The sequence below is a fragment of the Silene latifolia genome, unplaced genomic scaffold (genome assembly GCF_048544455.1).
Source record: "Silene latifolia isolate original U9 population unplaced genomic scaffold, ASM4854445v1 scaffold_533, whole genome shotgun sequence".
Lineage (NCBI taxonomy): Eukaryota > Viridiplantae > Streptophyta > Magnoliopsida > Caryophyllales > Caryophyllaceae > Silene > Silene latifolia.
Window position 1 is genome coordinate 17736 of NW_027413444.1, and position 19717 is coordinate 37452.

The window sequence follows — 19717 nt, forward strand, 5'->3', positions numbered from 1 at the left end:
CGTGTGATATTCAACATTAGAATTTGGGTTTGCATGAAACTCGGGTCGCTTTATCAAAAGGCATTGTTGAAAACTAAGATTAGAGCAGTGGGATAAGTGTGTAGCTAGATAACTAAATTTCTAAAGTTGGTGCACGGATATAAAATTCTATTTATTGATTTGACTTTAATTACTCATCATTGACTAATGACTTACCATTAGCAATACACACAAACTGGAATGTACATGTTTGTAAATCTTACGTTCTTATATATTTATACAAACTATTTCGCAAAGTTCACGTTATACCGTTGTCTTATATAATTATATATATACTCCTTCCTATTTTACATCAATGTCCCACTTTCCTATTCACAATAATGTCCCACTTTCCTTTTAGTAAAGTTTTATACTTAAACTTGGAAAATGAGATGATAAAGCTGAGAACATCTTGCCCAGAATAAGTTTATAAAACTTGGTTGAAAAACTATATATGGCAAGCTAAATCAGTTAATAATCTTACACCATGAATTCGACAATGACTGCGAAATGATATTTTGAAGTTTACATTACCGATCTCAATCCTCTTGGCCGGCTGTCGAAACTCCGAAATTTGAGAACGTATCATAGCCTTCATAGTATATGTTCCCTGAAAAAACAATGAATGAAGATTATTTAGTAAACATAGAGTTAATAAGCAAAATAAAATCGATAAACGTGAAACAAATTTTTTTGAGGTAGGATTGTGATTTGTGAGGAGTAGTCTCTATATATATGAGTATAGAGTTTGAATTTGGATAGATCACCTCACAAACATCAAACGCAATAAACTAATTGCCCTTAGGTATGACTCTTCATACGTAACAGTCTTGCATACATATTTGAGGTGTACTCAAATCAAAAGGCTTTTATTTAAAATTACTTTTTAATTAATGTTTTATGATTAGTACGTCTTAGTATTTTACTAAAGGTCAATTTGTGTATTGTGCATATTAATGATAAGATTTGATAGGTGATAATATTTTATGGCTGGGTTGTTCGAAAATCTTGGACTCTTTGTAATCGCTCGAAAAAAGTTTCCTTTATTAATATAGATAGATTTATAGATTAGTAATTATTAATTTTAAATATAAATAATATGAATAATGTCATATTTCGAGAATTAGTTACTGCTTTTATTTATTAAATATTTGTAGGTACCGAGCAAGTGAAAGCGGTTCAAGGCGGAGTCAAATGGTAAAGAAATGAAGAAGGGTCAAGGAAAGTCAAAGGAAATAAGGCGTTATAAAACAAGAAAGGAAGTCAACCATTTGACTTGCATCTCCTTCATGAATCGCCAACAATGCCAGTATACCATCTCTGCTTCCTCAATTGTAGGGAACCCGAGTTGAACTCGGAACAGAATCCCGAATCCTGAGCTCACCACACCTGCTCTTTTCGCAATCAGCCATCACCGTCTCTCCAATTCTAACCTCCATAACCACCGTGACCAACATCAGACTACTATTTTTTTTGTTCGCCGAAAACCCGTCATCAGCCTCGCATACACCACCAGACTCACCACCTGCATCTCGCCTGAACATCTCCTCCACTAATTCACCACCACCATTACGACTCTCCTCCCCTTCATCACCATTAAATTCGACGACAACCATAACACCAGCAACAACTTCGCCATCACCTACCCTGCTCCACGACCATCAATACGAGCAGCAACAACCCCCTCCACCATACACCACCAGACTCACTACCTGCATCATCACTACAACAAACCACCATATAGCCACCTACTGAAACAAATCACTTCCGCCTTCAATTGAACAAGCAACAACAATAACTCAAATCAGTCCATGCCGGTACCCCGGTAGCCGACCCCTATACCGGACCAGAACACCCTCTTTTCTCCTCCTTTTTGTGAAGTTTTCGCTGCTGGCATAACCACCGGCAGTCGTCCAACCGGCACGCAACACCTCAATCCATCTCGAATGTCAATTTTGTGCTCTATGCCGGTAAACCATCTGCTGGCTCACCGGTTGCCAACACACATCACCAACTTTTTGCTCTTGATTTAATTGCCTCGCTGCCGGGAGCCTATCCGGCCGCCGGTTGACCGGCATAGGTCCCTTGGCTGCACGATTGTTTTCCCCTTCCCTTTTTTGTTTTATTTTAATTAGTATGTGTCCCTTTTTGTTGTTGTGTTGATTAAGTTGAGTTTTATGAGGATTGTTATTATTAGATTATTATTATTATTATTATTATTATTATTATTAGATTATTAATATTATTATTAGTTGTATTAGTTGAATTATTAGTAGACTAGTATAAAAAGAGACCACTTTACATTAGACACAACATTAGAATAGAAATTAGACTAGTTAGTTCATCTTTCTCTCAATATTGTAGAACCTGATGCGACCATAATTGGCGCATATTTAGCCCCCGAATTACCATTGTTTCCATGCTTTTTAGTGCCTATTTGGGTCATTTCTTATCTTTAGTTATTTGTTTTGCATATTCTTTGAGATTTTGATCCCTTGATAGGAAAGGAGTAAGAATCTTGCATTTTCATGGCAAAACAAGGCTAAATTGATCATATTCAATGACCAAGCATCAAGGAGAGACAAGACTAGAAGGCCTTTGTACATAGCATAGTAGAAGAGCATTGTTGAGAAAAGGATCCTTGAGTCCCCAAGGAAATCCCCAAGGAATTCATGAAGAAAAGGGAAGAAAAGAAGAAGAAAAGATGCTGCCAGACAATCCGAACGGATTGTACACAATCCGTCCGTCCGCCCAAGCCCAATCCGAGCGTCCCTCAAAGGAATCCGCTCGGATTCCCCCTCGCCAATCCGAGCGTCTTGCCCAAGAATCCGCTCGGATTCTCAGCCTAAGATCCGCCGTCCCGACTCCCATCCGCATGGATTGCAAAGACAAAGACGTTTTCATTCTTCAAGCCACGATAAGAGAAGCCCTTCTCTCGGAGAATACCGGAGTCTCCTTGCTCAACTTAAAAAGTGTAATTACTAGTTTAGCCCTTAGTTAACCCTAATGCATCCTCCCTAATTTTCACTATAAATACCCCATTAGTCTAATTAGAGGAGCATGTTCTTCTTATCAATAATTAGAGTAGTTAATATCAATCAAATCTCTCTTCAATATTGTAATCAAATATTAATCAAGTTTTAATCCAAGTTTTAGTTCTTTAATCTCTCTCTTGTTCTTCATTTATTTTGGGTAATTAGAAGATTATTGGGTTTATTGGGAGATTGACAACCTTCCATCAATCATCAAGTTCTTCTATTATTCTTTGCATTATTATTTTGGAATCATTAGTAGGTATAATCTCTTAATCCCTTTTTAATTATTGTTAATTACTTTCATTTATTCATCATGTTTCATTATGTTAGTATGATTGACAACCTTCCTAGCATGATCAATATGATAATGAGTGAGTAGTCTCTTAGCTAGGGTTTAATGGGTGATTAGGGGAAACCAACATGGGGAATGATTCATGCTTAAATCAATATGCTTTCATAATCTTATTTGCTTGCTTGTTTTGATCTTAACTCATGCACATGTTATATTTGATGAAATGCTAAGCCTATGAATCCTTGCATTTACTATCATCTTCTATCTTTTCAATGAGACTTGTAAGACATAACCCAACTCGAGTCTTGTTAGACCATGCATGTGTTGAGTAGGAAAGATTAAGTCGACATGTAGGTGTTGTACAATCTAATCGATTCGGCTCCGGGACCCAAACTTTCCTAGGATTGTAAGATATAACCCAACTCAATCCATCACAACAATAATTGCTTGCTTATAATTTGAGAACATGTTTGTATGATCATATCCCATGATTCCCCTATGAACCCATGACACCCTAGTGCCTTTAATCAATTGTTTACACCCCTTATTTTATTCATCTTGCTAGTTTATTTTCATTGTTATTTTTAGTTTAGTAACCTTCTACATCAACCCAATTTGTGACACCCCTAGACACTACTAGTTACAATAGAATTCTCATTTCAATACCCGTCCCTTGGGATCCGACCTTTACTTGCCTCTTTACTAATTGTAGAGTTGTTTGTGAAGTATAAATTGTGTTTTGTATCGACCATTGACCAACGACCACATATGTTTAATTGTGAACACCAAATGGCACCGATCAAAAATGGCGCCGTTGCCGGGGACGGTGTTTAATTGATTTAAGATTTCTTTTATTGTTATTAGTTGTGTCTTTTTCACCTTGGGGAAGTAAAACTCCTCAAGGTTCGTTCTAATTGTTTTCTAGTTGTTTGATATTTTGCGAGAATGGATTTTATAGATTGTTTTGTAGAGGACCACTTGAGTATCCCTTACTTCAAGGATCCCATGCAAGCATTAGAGGCCTTAGAAGCAAGTAAGGCTAAGAGCATGTATTGGGAGTTGGAGGTGGATCTCTTTGAGGCCGCTCTAGCTAACAAGGAACTTACTCATGCACAATCCGAGTTAGTGCATAATATTCTAGTAGAAGCATGTCAACCCATAGAGGATGAGCAATCCATCCTAGAGGATATTCTACAAACTCAAGAGCAAGAGGAACCCATCATGGAATTCGAATATGATGAGGTTCATGAAAGTGAAGAAGAATATGTCATGAGAATGGAATGTTTAATGGAGATGGAGCAAATTCTCAATGAAACTCCAAAGGAGGAAAGTGAGGTACAAACTCCTACTTTGAAACCCCTTCCCCCAAATTTGAAATATGCTTATCTTGATGAATCAAAGACCAAACCCGTAATTGTTAATGATAGACTTGATGATGACCAATTGGAAAAATTACTTGATGTGTTGAAACAACATGAGAAGGCTATAGGTTATAGTCTAGATGACCTTAAGGGGATAAGTCCCAACTTTTGCATGCATAGGATTCATCTAGAGGACGACCATAGACCTACCATTCAACCCCAAAGAAGATTGAACCCCCACATGCAAGAAGTTGTCAAAGGAGAAGTCATGAAATTACTTGATGCGGGAATCATATATCCCATATCGGATTCTTTGTGGGTTAGCCCCGTCCAAGTGGTACCTAAGAAAGGAGGTACTACGGTAGTGACAAATGAAAAGAATGAATTAATACCCACAAGAATGATCACCGGTTGGCGTATGTGCATTGACTACCGTAAATTAAACTCCGCAACAAGGAAAGATCACTTCCCCTTACCATTCATTGACCAAATGCTTGAGAGGTTAGCCTCTAATAAATTCTTTTGTTACCTTGACGGGTATTCGGGATTCTTCCAAATCCCTATACACCCGGATGACCAACATAAGACCACCTTCACATGCCCTTATGGCACTTTTGCATATAGAAGGATGCCTTTTGGATTATGTAATGCCCCCGCTACTTTCCAAAGATGCATGATGAGTGTCTTCTCCGATTACCTAGAGACCATAATGGAAGTTTTTATGGATGATTTTAGTGTTTATGGAAAGGACTTTGACTCATGCTTGCATAATCTTTCTCTTGTATTGCAAAAATGTGAAGATGTTAGTCTTGTTTTAAATTGGGAAAAGTGTCACTTCATGGTCAATGAAGGAATTGTTTTGGGTCACTTAATTTCGGAAAAGGGCATCGAGGTCGATAAAGCCAAAGTTGAGGTGATAGAGAAACTCCCACCTCCCGTGAATGTTAGAGGGGTGAGAAGTTTTCTCGGTCACGCGGGTTTTTATCGTCGTTTCATAAAAGATTTTTCGAAAATAGCAAAACCCCTCACTCAACTTTTGCTTAAAGATGCCCAATTCCAATTTACTGACGAGTGTGTTGAAGCTTTTAATAGAATCAAAGAAGCGTTGATCTCGGCACCAATCATCCAACCCCCAAATTGGGAGTTACCTTTTGAGATTATGTGTGACGCTAGCAACTACGCCGTTGGAGCGGTTCTTGGGCAACGGGTAGGGAGAGCTCTTCATGCCATCTATTACATAAGCAAAACCCTCGACCCTTCTCAAGTGAATTACGATACAACCGAAAAGGAGCTTCTTGCCATTGTTTATGCTTTGGATAAATTCCGTTCCTACTTACTTGGATCCAAGGTGATTGTATTTTCGGATCACCGTGCTCTTCGACATCTCTTGATAAAGAAGGAGGCAAAACCAAGATTGTTGAGATGGATTTTGCTTCTTCAAGAATTTGACTTGGAAATAAGAGACAAGAAAGGAGCCGAGAATGTAGTAGCGGATCATTTGTCAAGGATCCGGTTTCATGATGAAAATGGAGAAACCCCGATCAATGACTCATTCCCCGACGATATTTTGATGGCTATTCAAACTCAACTTGAAAGGCACATCACCCCATGGTTTGCCGATTATGCTAACTATATTGTTGGAAAAGTGCTCCCTCCAAACTTGAACCACAACCAAAGGAAGAGATTCCTATTCGAAGTGAAGAGGTACTTTTGGGATGACCCAAACCTCTACAAGGAGTGTAGTGATGGGCTCTACCGAAGGTGCATCCCTCAATGGGAAATCCAAGGAATCTTGGAAGGATGTCATTCATCACCCTACGGTGGCCACCACGGAGCAAGAAGAACCGTTGCAAAAATCCTCCAATCGGGTTTCTATTGGCCCACAATGTTTCAAGATACAAGAGAATTCATCATTCATTGTGATGCTTGTCAAAGAACGGGCAATATATCTTGGAGAAACGAAATGCCACAAAGGGGCATCCTAGAGGTAGAAATCTTCGATGTTTGGGGAATTGACTACCAAGGGCCCTTTGTGACATCCAATGGGAACAAGTATATCCTTGTGGCCGTCGATTATGTTTCAAAGTGGGTAGAGGCAATTGCCACCCCAAATGATGATGCGAAAACGGTCACAAGCTTTTCAAGAAGATAATTTTTCCACGATTTGGAGTTCCTAGAGCTATCATTAGTGATGGAGGAACACATTTCCATGAGAAGAAGCTTGCATCCCTTTTGACCAAATATGGTGTTCAACATCGAACCGGCTTGGGATATCATCCTCAAACAAGCGGTCAAGTGGAAATTTCAAATAGAGAGATCAAACAAATTCTTAAAAAAGTTGTGAACAAGACTCGGAAAGATTGGAGCACAAAGCTTGATGATGCTCTTTGGGCTTATAGGACGGCCTATAAGACTCCCATTGGTGCCTCCCCCTACAAGCTTGTATATGGAAAAGCATGTCATTTGCCAATCGAATTGGAATACAAAGCTTATTGGGCAATCCGAGCACTCAATCTTGATCTCAAATTGAGCGGTCAAAAGAGGATGATCCAAATCCAAGAGTTGGAGGAATTCCGACTACAATCCTATGAGAATGCAAAGATTTACAAAGAAAGAACAAAATTGCTTCATGATAAGAGAATTCGACAAAAGGCCTTGCACAAGGGAGACAAAGTCCTTCTATTCAATTCCCGCTACCGACTCTTTCCGGGAAAGTTGAACTCAAGATGGATGGGTCCCTATGTGATAACCGAAGTTGGGAAATATGGAGATTTCGAACTCAAGGCCGAAGATGGAAGCAAGTTCAAGGTAAATGGTCAAAGGTTGAAACCGTACTATGAAGGAGCATTTGTTGGAGAGGTCGAGGCTACCTACCTCGGGCCTCCTCCCCCTTGAAAGGACCATCTAAGGGAGAGTTTGGTGGAGTCCTCCCTAAACCACCAATTGTAAATATACTAACCCTCTAACTTGTATTTATTATTTAATTGCATTTGTTTAATAGCATAAATTCTTTTCATGAGCGCAAGTGAGGGAGGGTTACTAATGAATTTTTGAATGAAGGAGAAAATTCCTAAGTGTGGGGTTGCATTGAAAGAAAGGAGAAAAAGTCAACACTCGCAGCTAGGATCCGAGCGTCTCTCTGGAAATCCGGGCGTCCTGGCAGAATACGGACGTCCAGGGGAGAAACCGCACGTCCAGCTGTGTTGAGAAATTGAAGGTTTCTGGACTGATGAAGAATCCGAGCATCCCTTGGAAGAAGACGCCCGTCTGAGAGAATCCGGCCGGATTAGGGAAAGACGCTCGTCTTTTCCCCTGAGCATTTCAAGAAATTTCTCTGTCAAAGAATCCGCCCGTCTTCTCAAGAAGACGCCCGTCCTATCCCTGAAGAATCCGAGCGTCTTATGCTCGGGACGCTCGTCTTGAGGCGAGAAAATTTTTGGGATTTTACTCTGTGGCAGAATCCGGGCGTATTGCCCAGAATCCGCCCGTCCCGTGAGAGAAGAATCCGAGCGTCTTAGCTTCGAATCCGCTCGTCTCCCTGCCCGATTTTCGACCCGACTTTTCTCAATTAAACTACACCCCACCACCCATATAATGACACATCACTACTCCTTCCACTTACCCTATAAAACCCACCTCCTTATGACTCCCATACATATCCAAATCACTCTCTTCACCCTCAAAATTAAAAATACCCAATTTTCTAGGGTTTCCAATTCTCAAACAACCTTAGCAAATCTTCAAATCAGAATAACCCAACAAAAGAAGCAAGAATGGCACCAAGGAGATCCTCTTTTAGAAATGCAAGAAGACCAAGGATGGTGGGAAGTTCCTCTACCTCACATCTCAACACCATTAGAAGAGAGCATGTAGAAATTGTAGACCTCACAAGGCTCGATGATTTCTCGAATGTGGAATTCCTTGATGATGTGCAGCGATTGGTCTTCCATCGACTCTTAAGTAAGAATATTCTTCCCACTAAATTTCTTTGTCATGATACCTTGAGAAAGCTTGGAATCTTTCACCAAGTAGAAGCACTCTTTGAGGTTTTTGGTCTTTCGACTCTCTTTCGCATGTATGAGCCAACATATCGGTCCCTTGTGCTAGAATTCTTAAGCTTTTTGAAAATCACAACCTTGAACAAGACTATTTGCATAGAGTTTAGGTTGGAGAATGTCTCTAGAATGATGACCCTTGTCGAGTTTGCCAATGTGTTCGGACTTGATGTTTCGCCTACCCGAACATCAAGACCCAAAAAGTATAGTGTCGCACCTTTGTGGAGGGCCATGACGGGCCGGGACTTCATTCTTACCAAGGAGTGTCTTGCTTTTCACATCCAAAACCCGATCTTGAGGCTCACATACCGATTTCTTTCGGGTACCCTCTTCGCCCGCCGAGATCCGGCTATTGTGAATCAATTGGACCTCATGTTCATGGAATCTTATCTAAACATTCAAGGAAAAGACGGGTATCATCTCAATGCACCTCTAGTTTTGCTAGAAAAGTGGGCAAAATTTCGAAATGGAGACGATGATGGGAAGAAGCATATAGTGAATGGTGGACTCATAACAAGACTTGCAAAGCACTTTAATCCTAGGTTCAATGAGAACAATGAGTACACTCCACTCTCGGGAGGAATGAGAATTAATGAAGACCTCCTTGTTGTCCAACACCATTGGATAACCCTTGAGGGGGTTGATAAAAGGATCAAATGGTTGACGAAAGGGAGCGATCCACTCTATCTCCCAATTCACGATCTACCTCGGATCTCCCCAAGAAGAGGAAGCTTGTCCCCAATACCCTCCTACCTCATTCAAAGTCAAGAAAGGCAAGCTCCACCCCCACAAGCTCCTCCACCACAACAACAAGAACAACAAACCCAAGGTGAAAAGATAAAGGTACCTCCCTACCCCTTTCCCTACCAACCTTACAACCATCCGAATCCCTTCATCCTCCCCCGTGACGACTTTGTCACGGGAATCTTGCAAGACTTGCACTACCGTCAATATGAAACCAAGGTGGACAACTATTATGCTCTTTACCCCCAATACCACGACATGGTTCAAAAGGGACGGATAAGTGAAGAAGGAGCTTTTCCTTCATGGGCTCAAATGGAGTTGCTCTTTCCCAACTCGGAGAAGGCCAATGAAGGGGCAAACGGTCGCAAAGGGGAAGAAAGTGGCGACTCTTGTGGAGGTGATACGGTGAAGCTTGAGAGTGAAGAAGAAGATGAATTCATGGATCCAAGTTTAAGTGATGCTTCAAGGGATATTTGGGACACCGATATTGAAGGAGATGATGCCGATATCTAGGAGATTACTTCATCACTAGGTGGAGCGGGCAAGAGGCACCCACCTTAGTTCAAGTGAAGTTTTCTCATCTCTCCTCTTTATCTTTCTTTTTCATGAAAAGAACTTTGTATCTTGTTTCTTTGTATTTTATTTAACTTTGACTCATTGTTGGTTTAGTCCTAGCAACATCAAAGGACTCACACCTCGGTACCATTGAGGTGTTCTTTATTGTTCCCATTTTTGAAAATCCAAAATGACAATCTAGTTTCATGCATAGCATAGTGTGTGCATGAACTATACCCATGCTTTGACATTAGCAATAGTGTCTTATTTGGTTTGGGGAAGTTAATGCATACACAACGGGAGGTAATCTAAATTATCCTCTCCGTCATAACAAAAACCATGCATCATGTAGTATAGCTTAGTGTAGAATTGCATTTAGTATAGAAATCATGCATCATTTTTGCATAATTTCCATCATTTTGGCCATTGAGGACAATGCCCATATTAGTGTGGGGATGGGAATTCTAACACTTAACTTTTATTCAAAAACCCATAAAAATTGAAAAATTGAAAATCCAAAAACAAGTTCATTTCCTTTGTATATATTGTCTTGTATATATTGTGTTTCTTTTATCCTTGTTCACTTTGATTGACTACGCCACATCCGAGACATGAGGATATTGAAGACCGCATGGTATGATCTTTCCAATCTCCTTTTTCCTCTTTATGTTAATGACTATGTGGCTTTATTTTGATTGATGCGGTAAAAACAATGTGAACTTAGGATTGCATTTAGTTTATATGTCATATTAGTTGGTAGAATCATTTGCATTAGGATGTTTATATGTTAGTTGCATCATGGCATGTAGTTTGCATGTTAGAAAAAATTTTGTGAAACCGTCTACTTGGGAAGCTTGACAAATGTATATAGGCCCTAGTAGATGCTTTTTATTCTTAAGACTTTGCTTGTTAGAATGCTTGTAAAACACCCTAGGATGTGTCATGCTAGTATCCTTTGACCCATGGATTAAGGCCTAGTCAAGAGTACCTTGTGGTGTGATAACTCCTTGGCTACCGTTTATTCCAAGGTGACCCTTGAAACCATGCATCCATCCATACTTCTATCATTCATCCATGTTCTACCACATTTTTGCCATCAAAGGGAATGGGCACAAAAAGAAATCAATTTGAGTTCAATGAAATGAAAAGTGAAAGAAAGTTTGCAAAAAAATGCATCAAATGAAAAGAGGAGCAAAAATAGACTCCTAAAGCTTCAAATACAAGGCACCCTCGTTACTAATTGGGGTGACTTTGAAAATGTTCAAAAAGAAATTCAAAAAGTTGTCAAGTATTGAAATGCCAAAAATCAAAAAGAAATGGCAAAGAAAGTGTTCTCAAATGTCAAATGCCACAAGAAATTGGGGGGAAAAACAAAAACAAAGCAAACTCCCAAAATGAAACTCAAATTACTATTGATCCCTTTTATCCATCATATCCATTTTTGTGCATGGTAGAGAGGGGACGACCCTTCTTCTTGTCTAGGCAAGAGGGGGAATTCCGCGATCCTCCAGTGTTTCTAACACCATAGGGAGTCTACTCTTGACAAAAGCATTTAACGATTGAGGACAAAGGTACCCTAGCTTGACACATTTTGGAGGTGATTTATTTGTATCCTTCTAGGTTTAGTAGTTTGAACAAATTGCATCTATGAAGGATTGTGTACCCTTGAATTGCTTCCCTTGTAGATAATTTCCGCCACTTAGATGAGGAAAGTGGCTATTCTTTTGTAGATGCATCCATTACTTGATTTTGTGTGTTTAATGATTGGATGTGTCGCCATTTTGGCAAGACCCACCTTGCCTTGCAAGAAGGCATCCTACCTCATGGTTGTCTTGTTGTGAGTTGAAGGGGCGGAGTGAGACCCGCAAACTGTCTCATATCGGCTATTATTATTAGGTTAGGTTAGTATTGGTCCTAGTCTTTGTCACCTCTTTACTCGGGACGAGCAAAGGTTCGGTTTGGGGATATTTGATGCGACCATAATTGGCGCATATTTAGCCCCCGAATTACCATTGTTTCCATGCTTTTTAGTGCCTATTTGGGTCATTTCTTATCTTTAGTTCTTTGTTTTGCATATTCTTTGAGATTTTGATCCCTTGATAGGAAAGGAGTAAGAATCTTGCATTTTCATGGCAAAACAAGGCTAAATTGATCATATTCAATGACCAAGCATCAAGGAGAGACAAGACTAGAAGGCCTTTGTACATAGCATAGTAGAAGAGCATTGTTGAGAAAAGGATCCTTGAGTCCCCAAGGAAATCCCCAAGGAATTCATGAAGAAAAGGGAAGAAAAGAAGAAGAAAAGATCTTTGCCAGAGACAATCCGAACGGATTGTACACAATCCGTCCGTCCGCCCAAGCCCAATCCGAGCGTCCCTCAAAGGAATCCGCTCGGATTCCCCCTCGCCAATCCGAGCGTCTTGCCCAAGAATCCGCTCGGATTCCTCAGCCAAGATCCGGCCGTCCCGACTCCCATCCGCACGGATTGCAGTACAGCACATTTTCATTCTTCAAGCCACGATAAGAGAAGCCCTTCTCTCGGAGAATACCGGAGTCTCCTTGCTCAACTTAAAAAGTGTAATTACTAGTTTAGCTCTTAGTTAACCCTAATGCATTCTCCCTAATTTTCACTATAAATACCCCATTAGTCTAATTAGAGGAGCATGTTCTTCTTATCAATAATTAGAGTAGTTAATATCAATCAAATCTCTCTTCAATATTGTAATCAAATATTAATCAAGTTTTAATCCAAGTTTTAGTTCTTTAATCTCTCTCTTGTTCTTCATTTATTTTGGGTAATTAGAAGATTATTGGGTTTATTGGGAGATTGACAACCTTCCATCAATCATCAAGTTCTTCTATTATTCTTTGCATTATTATTTTGGAATCATTAGTAGGTATAATCTCTTAATCCCTTTTTAATTATTGTTAATTACTTTCATTTATTCATCATGTTTCATTATGTTAGTATGATTGACAACCTTCCTAGCATGATCAATATGATAATGAGTGAGTAGTCTCTTAGCTAGGGTTTAATGGGTGATTAGGGGAAACCAACATGGGGAATGATTCATGCTTAAATCAATATGCTTTCATAATCTTATTTGCTTGCTTGTTTTGATCTTAACTCATGCACATGTTATATTTGATGAAATGCTAAGCCTATGAATCCTTGCATTTACTATCATCTTCTATCTTTTCAATGAGACTTGTAAGACATAACCCAACTCGAGTCTTGTTAGACCATGCATGTGTTGAGTAGGAAAGATTAAGTCGACTTGTAGGTGTTGTACAATCTAATCGGTTCGGCTCCGGGACCCAAACTTTCCTAGGATTGTAAGATATAACCCAACTCAATCCATCACAACAATAATTGCTTGCTTATAATTTGAGAACATGTTTGTATGATCATATCCCATGATTCCCCTATGAACCCATGACACCCTAGTGCCTTTAATCAATTGTTTACACCCCTTATTTTATTCATCTTGCTAGTTTATTTTCATTGTTATTTTTAGTTTAGTAACCTTCTACATCAACCCAATTTGTGACACCCCTAGACACTACTAGTTACAATAGAATTCTCATTTCAATACCCGTCCCTTGGGATCCGACCTTTACTTGCCTCTTTACTAATTATAGAGTTGTTTGTGAAGTATAAATTGTGTTTTGTATCGACCATTGACCAACGACCACATATGTTTAATTGTGAACACCAAATGGCACCGATCAGAACCCTAATATTTCTTCTCTCATTTCTATTGACTAAAAGTTGTAATCTCTCTTTAATTATTAGTTTTATTCTTTCTTTGTTTAAGCAAGTTCTTCAATTTCCAATAGTTTACATTTAATATTTGGGTTGTATTTGGAAGACAAGAAGAAATTCATCTTCCATTATTATTCAAGCTTGCTCCTTTCCTCTTTGTTGGTGCAATTCTCATCTTTTATTTACAATTACTTCATTAATTTACATTTATGGTCTCACTTGTTTGTTATTTATTCAAAGTATTAATCTTTATCATATTTGCAATGTTTGTTTGTGGATTGTTGCAATTTATTGTTGAATTCTCACCCATGAACATGTGTGAGTATTCTAATCTAGGGTCTAGGGGGAATTTGGGTTGTTAACCTTTTGAATTGGGTGATTGTGTGGTTTCTACTCTCATGCATATGAAGTGTTCGATGAAATGTTTGAATGAAAGATTGAATTTTTCATCAACATGTTTAACTTATCTTGGTGCATTATGCTATTGGATGGTTTTAGAAGTGTTTATTGAGATGCTTAAATGAAAGTTGGAGCCTTTCTTAGACACATTTGATCCATCTTGGTGCCTATGCTATTAGATAGTCTTTATGCTTTGTTTGTAGCAAGTTCACCTTAATCAAGTGACAACTTATTGAGGGACTTAAGGAGACTAAGAAATTAGTCTTAAACCCTTGACCACTATCATCACTAATCTCTTGTTAGACCTTGTTTCTCCCCCTAATTGCCCTTTGTGAACCCAAAGACCTTAGCTTTTCTTCATCAATTAGAAACAATCTTATTTAGTCAAATTTTATATTTATTTGCATTTTAGTTTATAATCAACCTCTTTCATTTGTTTGACTAAACTAAAGACTAAAACGGACTAAGTATACACCCCCGCCATCTTTGTGTTCGACCCCGATTAAATACTACTTTTTAATTGGGTTTTATAAATTACTTTTGATTGGGAAATGACGACAAATCTCTATATCAGATTTTCAAAGAGGAGCCAGTCAAAGTTTTTGATGAAGCTCCTATGACGGATGAAGTGCCCTATCTCCTTCCTCCAGACGATGACTTGAAGAACGATGAACATTGCTCATATTTTACATTAGACTTTGAGTTTGATGAGCATGGACTTTATTTGTCGTTTATTTTCTCTTGGACTCTTATGCTTGTGTGTAGCACATGCGCTACTCTTTGATTTACTGTTACGCGCTTTAAGTTGTATTGATTATGGTTTTTGTACGCATTTATTTTAAATGCAGAAATTTGCTCGACAGGAAGGTTCCTCGATTGAGTGTCATGGCGCTCGATCGAGTACCCACGTCTTTTTGGGTATGAACGTAGTTGGCTTGATGAGGAATTGCGCGGTTGATTATTTTTCCTTATTTTTACAGTTGGTTTTGGGGAATTTATACGCTTTTACCAGGTATTCTCTTCCCTTGTACCTTCTTTTGTTGTATTGTCTATTTCTTTTCCATTCCTTTTGTTAGTTGTGTCCTTTGGTTGCTGGTGATTTATGCGTGATTGTTATGTTGTAGGCGTCACAATGAGGACACTGTGACATTTATGTTTGGGGGAGGAGTCTTTATTTATGTTGTGTGCTTTTATTTTATGTTGTGTGCATTTATATCAAAAATCCATAAAAATAAAAAAATTTCAAAACACAAAAACATGTTTTTACTTTGTTTTAGGTCGAGTCTTGGTGAATTTAGATAACAATGATGTTAAATTCCATTGTTTTTGCATTTGAATCCCTAATAGTTGTTCATGTACATTTTTTTTTTGGTAAAATGTAAAAATTATATTGATGCTCAAAAAACCATATACAGTATACATTGTTCACAATCCATATTCCTATCACAAACTCATCTATATCATCTACCATACTTCATAGAAGACCATATAGAAGATCATATTAGCTAGTGCAGCAATTTCTCAATCCAATGCTTATCCTTTCTTGACACTGTACCCTGCAACTGGTGCTTAATCGTGTTCCTGATATCCGCTTGTATCATCACCACACACTGCCGGGACTAATTATAACACCCTCATGCCTGCTTGCATTCCTCGATTCAGATATAATACATGGCAGCATTGATTATACTATTCAGGACCCCATTCTTCAGTCTCGTGAACCTCCTGTGTTGCCACCAATTCTGAGTATTGGTAGCAGACATAGTCACACCCGTCCATTCCTGAATTTTCTGAATAACTCTCTCTGTCTTGGCACTAGAAGAAGAGGTGATGAGGTGACTCTTCCTCTTGAGCACAAATACAACTTGATTCTTTGTCGGGGGTAATACCAAATCAAGAGCTTGTCTTTGGTATTAAACCCTTGCGATAGTACAACCAAGCTATAAAGTCTGTGTTTGGGAATGGACCATTTGGTCCAAACAATATGAGACCGACTTATGACTGGTGATTGGCCTTAACCAGCTATACCCCTTTTTGATAGTATACTCCTTACCTGGTACCATTGCCCATTCATTACGGTGATATCTTTGTTTGAAACTCCGCTTCAATTTACAAACTTTTTTCCAAGTCCAACTGGCATCCTGGGGAGGGTTATAATCCTCCCATTCTTGTCCCTTCAGGTAGACACTATGCACCCATTGCATCCATAGTTTAGATGGGTGAACCTGAATCCACCAGACCAGTTTCCCAACTGTTGCTTTATTCCAACTGTATTCATCTCTCAGACCAAGTCCCCCTCCTTCGATTAGTGCAAAGTTTTGACCGGGCAACAAGTAGGGGTCCTAGCATACTCAGTCCCTCCATGCCACAAGAAGTTCTGCATCTTTGCTTCAATTTTGAGGAGCACCTTTGCCTTTGGAATGATGAAAATAGACGCCCAGTAGGAATGTAGAGTTCTATATACTGCTTTTATCAACACCAGTCTCCCAGCATACGAGAGGTTTTTGGTTCCCAGTTGTCTTATCCTCTGAAGAACTTTATCAATCAATGGTTGGCAGTCTTTGATTGATAATTTAGATGGTTTAATTGGCACTCCAAGGTACTTGAAAGGTAATTTGCCTTCAATGCAGCCTGAAACCTGAACTATTTCTCTTCTGACTTCACCAGATACTCCATTAAAATACACATTCGATTTTCCCTACTCATCGAAGTCCCGATGCTTGTGAAGAGGTTGAGAAAGTGCGTAGCGATATCATAATGGAACCCACATCCCCTTTAGAAAAGAGCAACAAATCATCTGCAAACATTAAGCTACTCAATTTCATTGATTTGCAAAGAGGGTGAAACCTGAACTTCATTGTAGAGGTAGTATAGGCTAGCAATCTGGTAAGGTATTCCATACAAATTGTAAAGAGCAAAGGGGACAAAGGATCTCCTTGTCTTAATCCTCTTTGTCCCTTAAACCAGCCAAAGCTATCCCCATTCAAATTCAAGGTGTAAGTTGCAGTTGTGACACATTCCTTAATGAGAGCAATAAAACCAGCTGGAATATTTAATTCGTGCAGCATCTAAAAAAGGAAACTCCACTCCACTGAGTCATAAGCCTTCTGCAGGTCTATTTTGAATAGATATCTAGGGGAGACACTCTTCCTTCCATAAAGTTTAACAAGATCTTGACAGATTAGAATGTTCTCCATTATGCTTCTACCTTGAATAAAACCTCCTTGAGTGACAGAAATTAAATGAGGGAGAACCAAAGCAAGCCTTGCACAAAGAAGTTTTGAAATGCATTTGTATACCACATTACAACATGCTATGGGCCTGAATTACATTACAGTCAAAGGATTTGGCACCTTAGGGATTAATGTAACATTAGTAGCATTCAATTGCTTGAGCATTTTACCATTCCTAAAAAATTCATGGACTGCAGCACATACATCCCCTCCAACAGTATCCCAGCTAGTTTTAAAGAATTGACTAGAGTAGCCATCTGGACCTGGAGCTTTGTCATCTGGTATACTGAAGATAGTGCTTTTGATTTCTGCATCAGTAACTGGCATCAATAATATCTGGTGGTGAGACTCATCACATTTATTACCTTGCTGTACCACTCTGGTACTGACAGGGGTTATGGGGTGAGAATGGCCTAACAACTGGGTATAGAATCTTAGAAAACTCTCCTGAACCCCCTCCTTATCAGTGTGTTGATTTCCCTGATGATCAGTAATCTGTACTGTCTGATTTTGTCTCCTCCTAGTTTTCAAAATGCCATGGAAGAATGAAGTATTTGCATCCCCATCTGCACTCCATTTCATCTTTGCCTTTTGTTGCAGGAACTGGTTCTGAGCTTCAGCCAACTGTTGATAGTTTTCTCTAGCCTCACATTCTTGTTGAATAAGGCTCAGGTCCTGAGGATTCACTCCCAAGCTTTGCTGTATTTTATTTAGTTTAGTGAGAGCCACCTCAGCATTATTCTCAATATCAGCAAACCTGGACCTGTTCAGCTGTTTGAGCCCCTGCTTCAGATTCTTCAATTTCTTAGCTAGCTCATACATCTTAGTTCCAGTTTGCATACACGTCCAACCAACTTGAACAGTCTCTTTGAAGTTGGGAGCCAGGCTCCACATATTAAAATATTTAAAAGGTCTGGCTCTCTTTTCATCGATTAGCGTGCTTTGTACCACACAAGGAGTGTGATCAAAGATCCCCTCAGGCAAAAAGTGTGCATACAGAAGAGGGTAATCATTGAGCCATTCCTGGTTCACTAGGAAACAATCTAGTCTGCTATACACTCTGTCAGCAGGGCATTGTTTGTTATTCCATGTGTACAGAGCTCCCATGGCAGGACTATCTATCACTTCACATTGATGCAAGCATTGCCTGAAATCTTCTACATCCTGCCTAGAAAAGCATCCTCCCACTCTTTAATCCTCAGTCAAAACACAGTTGAAGTCTCCTCCAATGGCCCATGGCCCTGAAATGTTATTTGCTAGTCTGCTTAAATTAGCCCAAAGAGACTGTCTCTCATTGCTTCCATTGAAAGCATAGACCATGGTGATATGAGAACGTGCATTGGTACTCTTATGAAGCACTGTCATATGGATATACTTGGCATCATACTCTAGAAAATCTATATCCCATTCATGGACCTGCCACAAAATCCAAATTCTGCCTCCTTGATGGTATCTTTGAGTTTGTAGAAATACTCAATTGCTAAAGGAATTCATGGTTGTGTGCAATTTATTTGGTTTAATTTTAGTCTCTAATAAAGCAAAGAAATTAATATTATTATTTATCAAAAATCTATGTATAACCTGCTGCTTACTCCTCCTATTCATACCCCGCACATTCCAAAACCCTAGCTTAATCATTGATCAGGATTATTGATGGGGTGTCCCTCTGAGCTATTGGCCTTCTCTCCTGAATCAGAAGAAGCACTACAGTAGTCCCTCCTTCTTTTTTGGTGTACGCATTGGCAATGGGGGAACTCCTTAATCCCGAACAGAACAGGCTCTTCCTCCACCCTGGGTGCGGGAACCCTAGGCGTGACTAGGTTGTCGCATTTCACGATCCGAGATTTTTGGCTTCTCCACTTTTCTCCAAACCCGTTTAATGAGGCTTAGTTGGTTGGACTTTGTGAGTGGTTTGATTTTTCCCTCGTCTGCAAGTCTTTGTGATCATGCCCCAGTGTCTTGCAATTAGTACTGAAACACTTTGGTTTCCATTCATATTCAAGTTTAACTTCCACCAGTTGCTTCTTTTCATCATGAAATTTCACTGCTTCAAGGAATTTTTGATCAATTTGTACCTCCACCAAAACTCTGGCATATGCTAGTCTTGTTTTCATCTCTGTAGCATTATCTTTTTGGATATATTTGCCTACCAGTCCTGCAATTTTTGGCAAACTTTGTCCCCAAAATTTCAATGGTAAATGATGCAGCCTTAGCCATGTGGGTACATTTTTAACATGCTCTTTCTCCAGTGCCACGTTC

At 39.3% G+C, this 19717-nt stretch overlaps 1 protein-coding gene across 1 annotated transcript; it reads right to left on the minus strand.

The window, feature by feature from the left end:
• Positions 1-15914: 15914 nt before the first annotated feature.
• Positions 15915-18565, minus strand: LOC141639684 (uncharacterized). The gene is made up of 4 exons (XM_074448750.1): positions 17561-18565; positions 16549-16923; positions 16279-16450; positions 15915-15967 (listed from the first exon to the last, which is right to left on the minus strand). The coding sequence occupies exons 1-4, from the start codon at positions 18563-18565 to the stop codon at positions 15915-15917; spliced, it is 1605 nt and encodes a 534-aa protein (XP_074304851.1).
• Positions 18566-19717: the final 1152 nt, after the last annotated feature.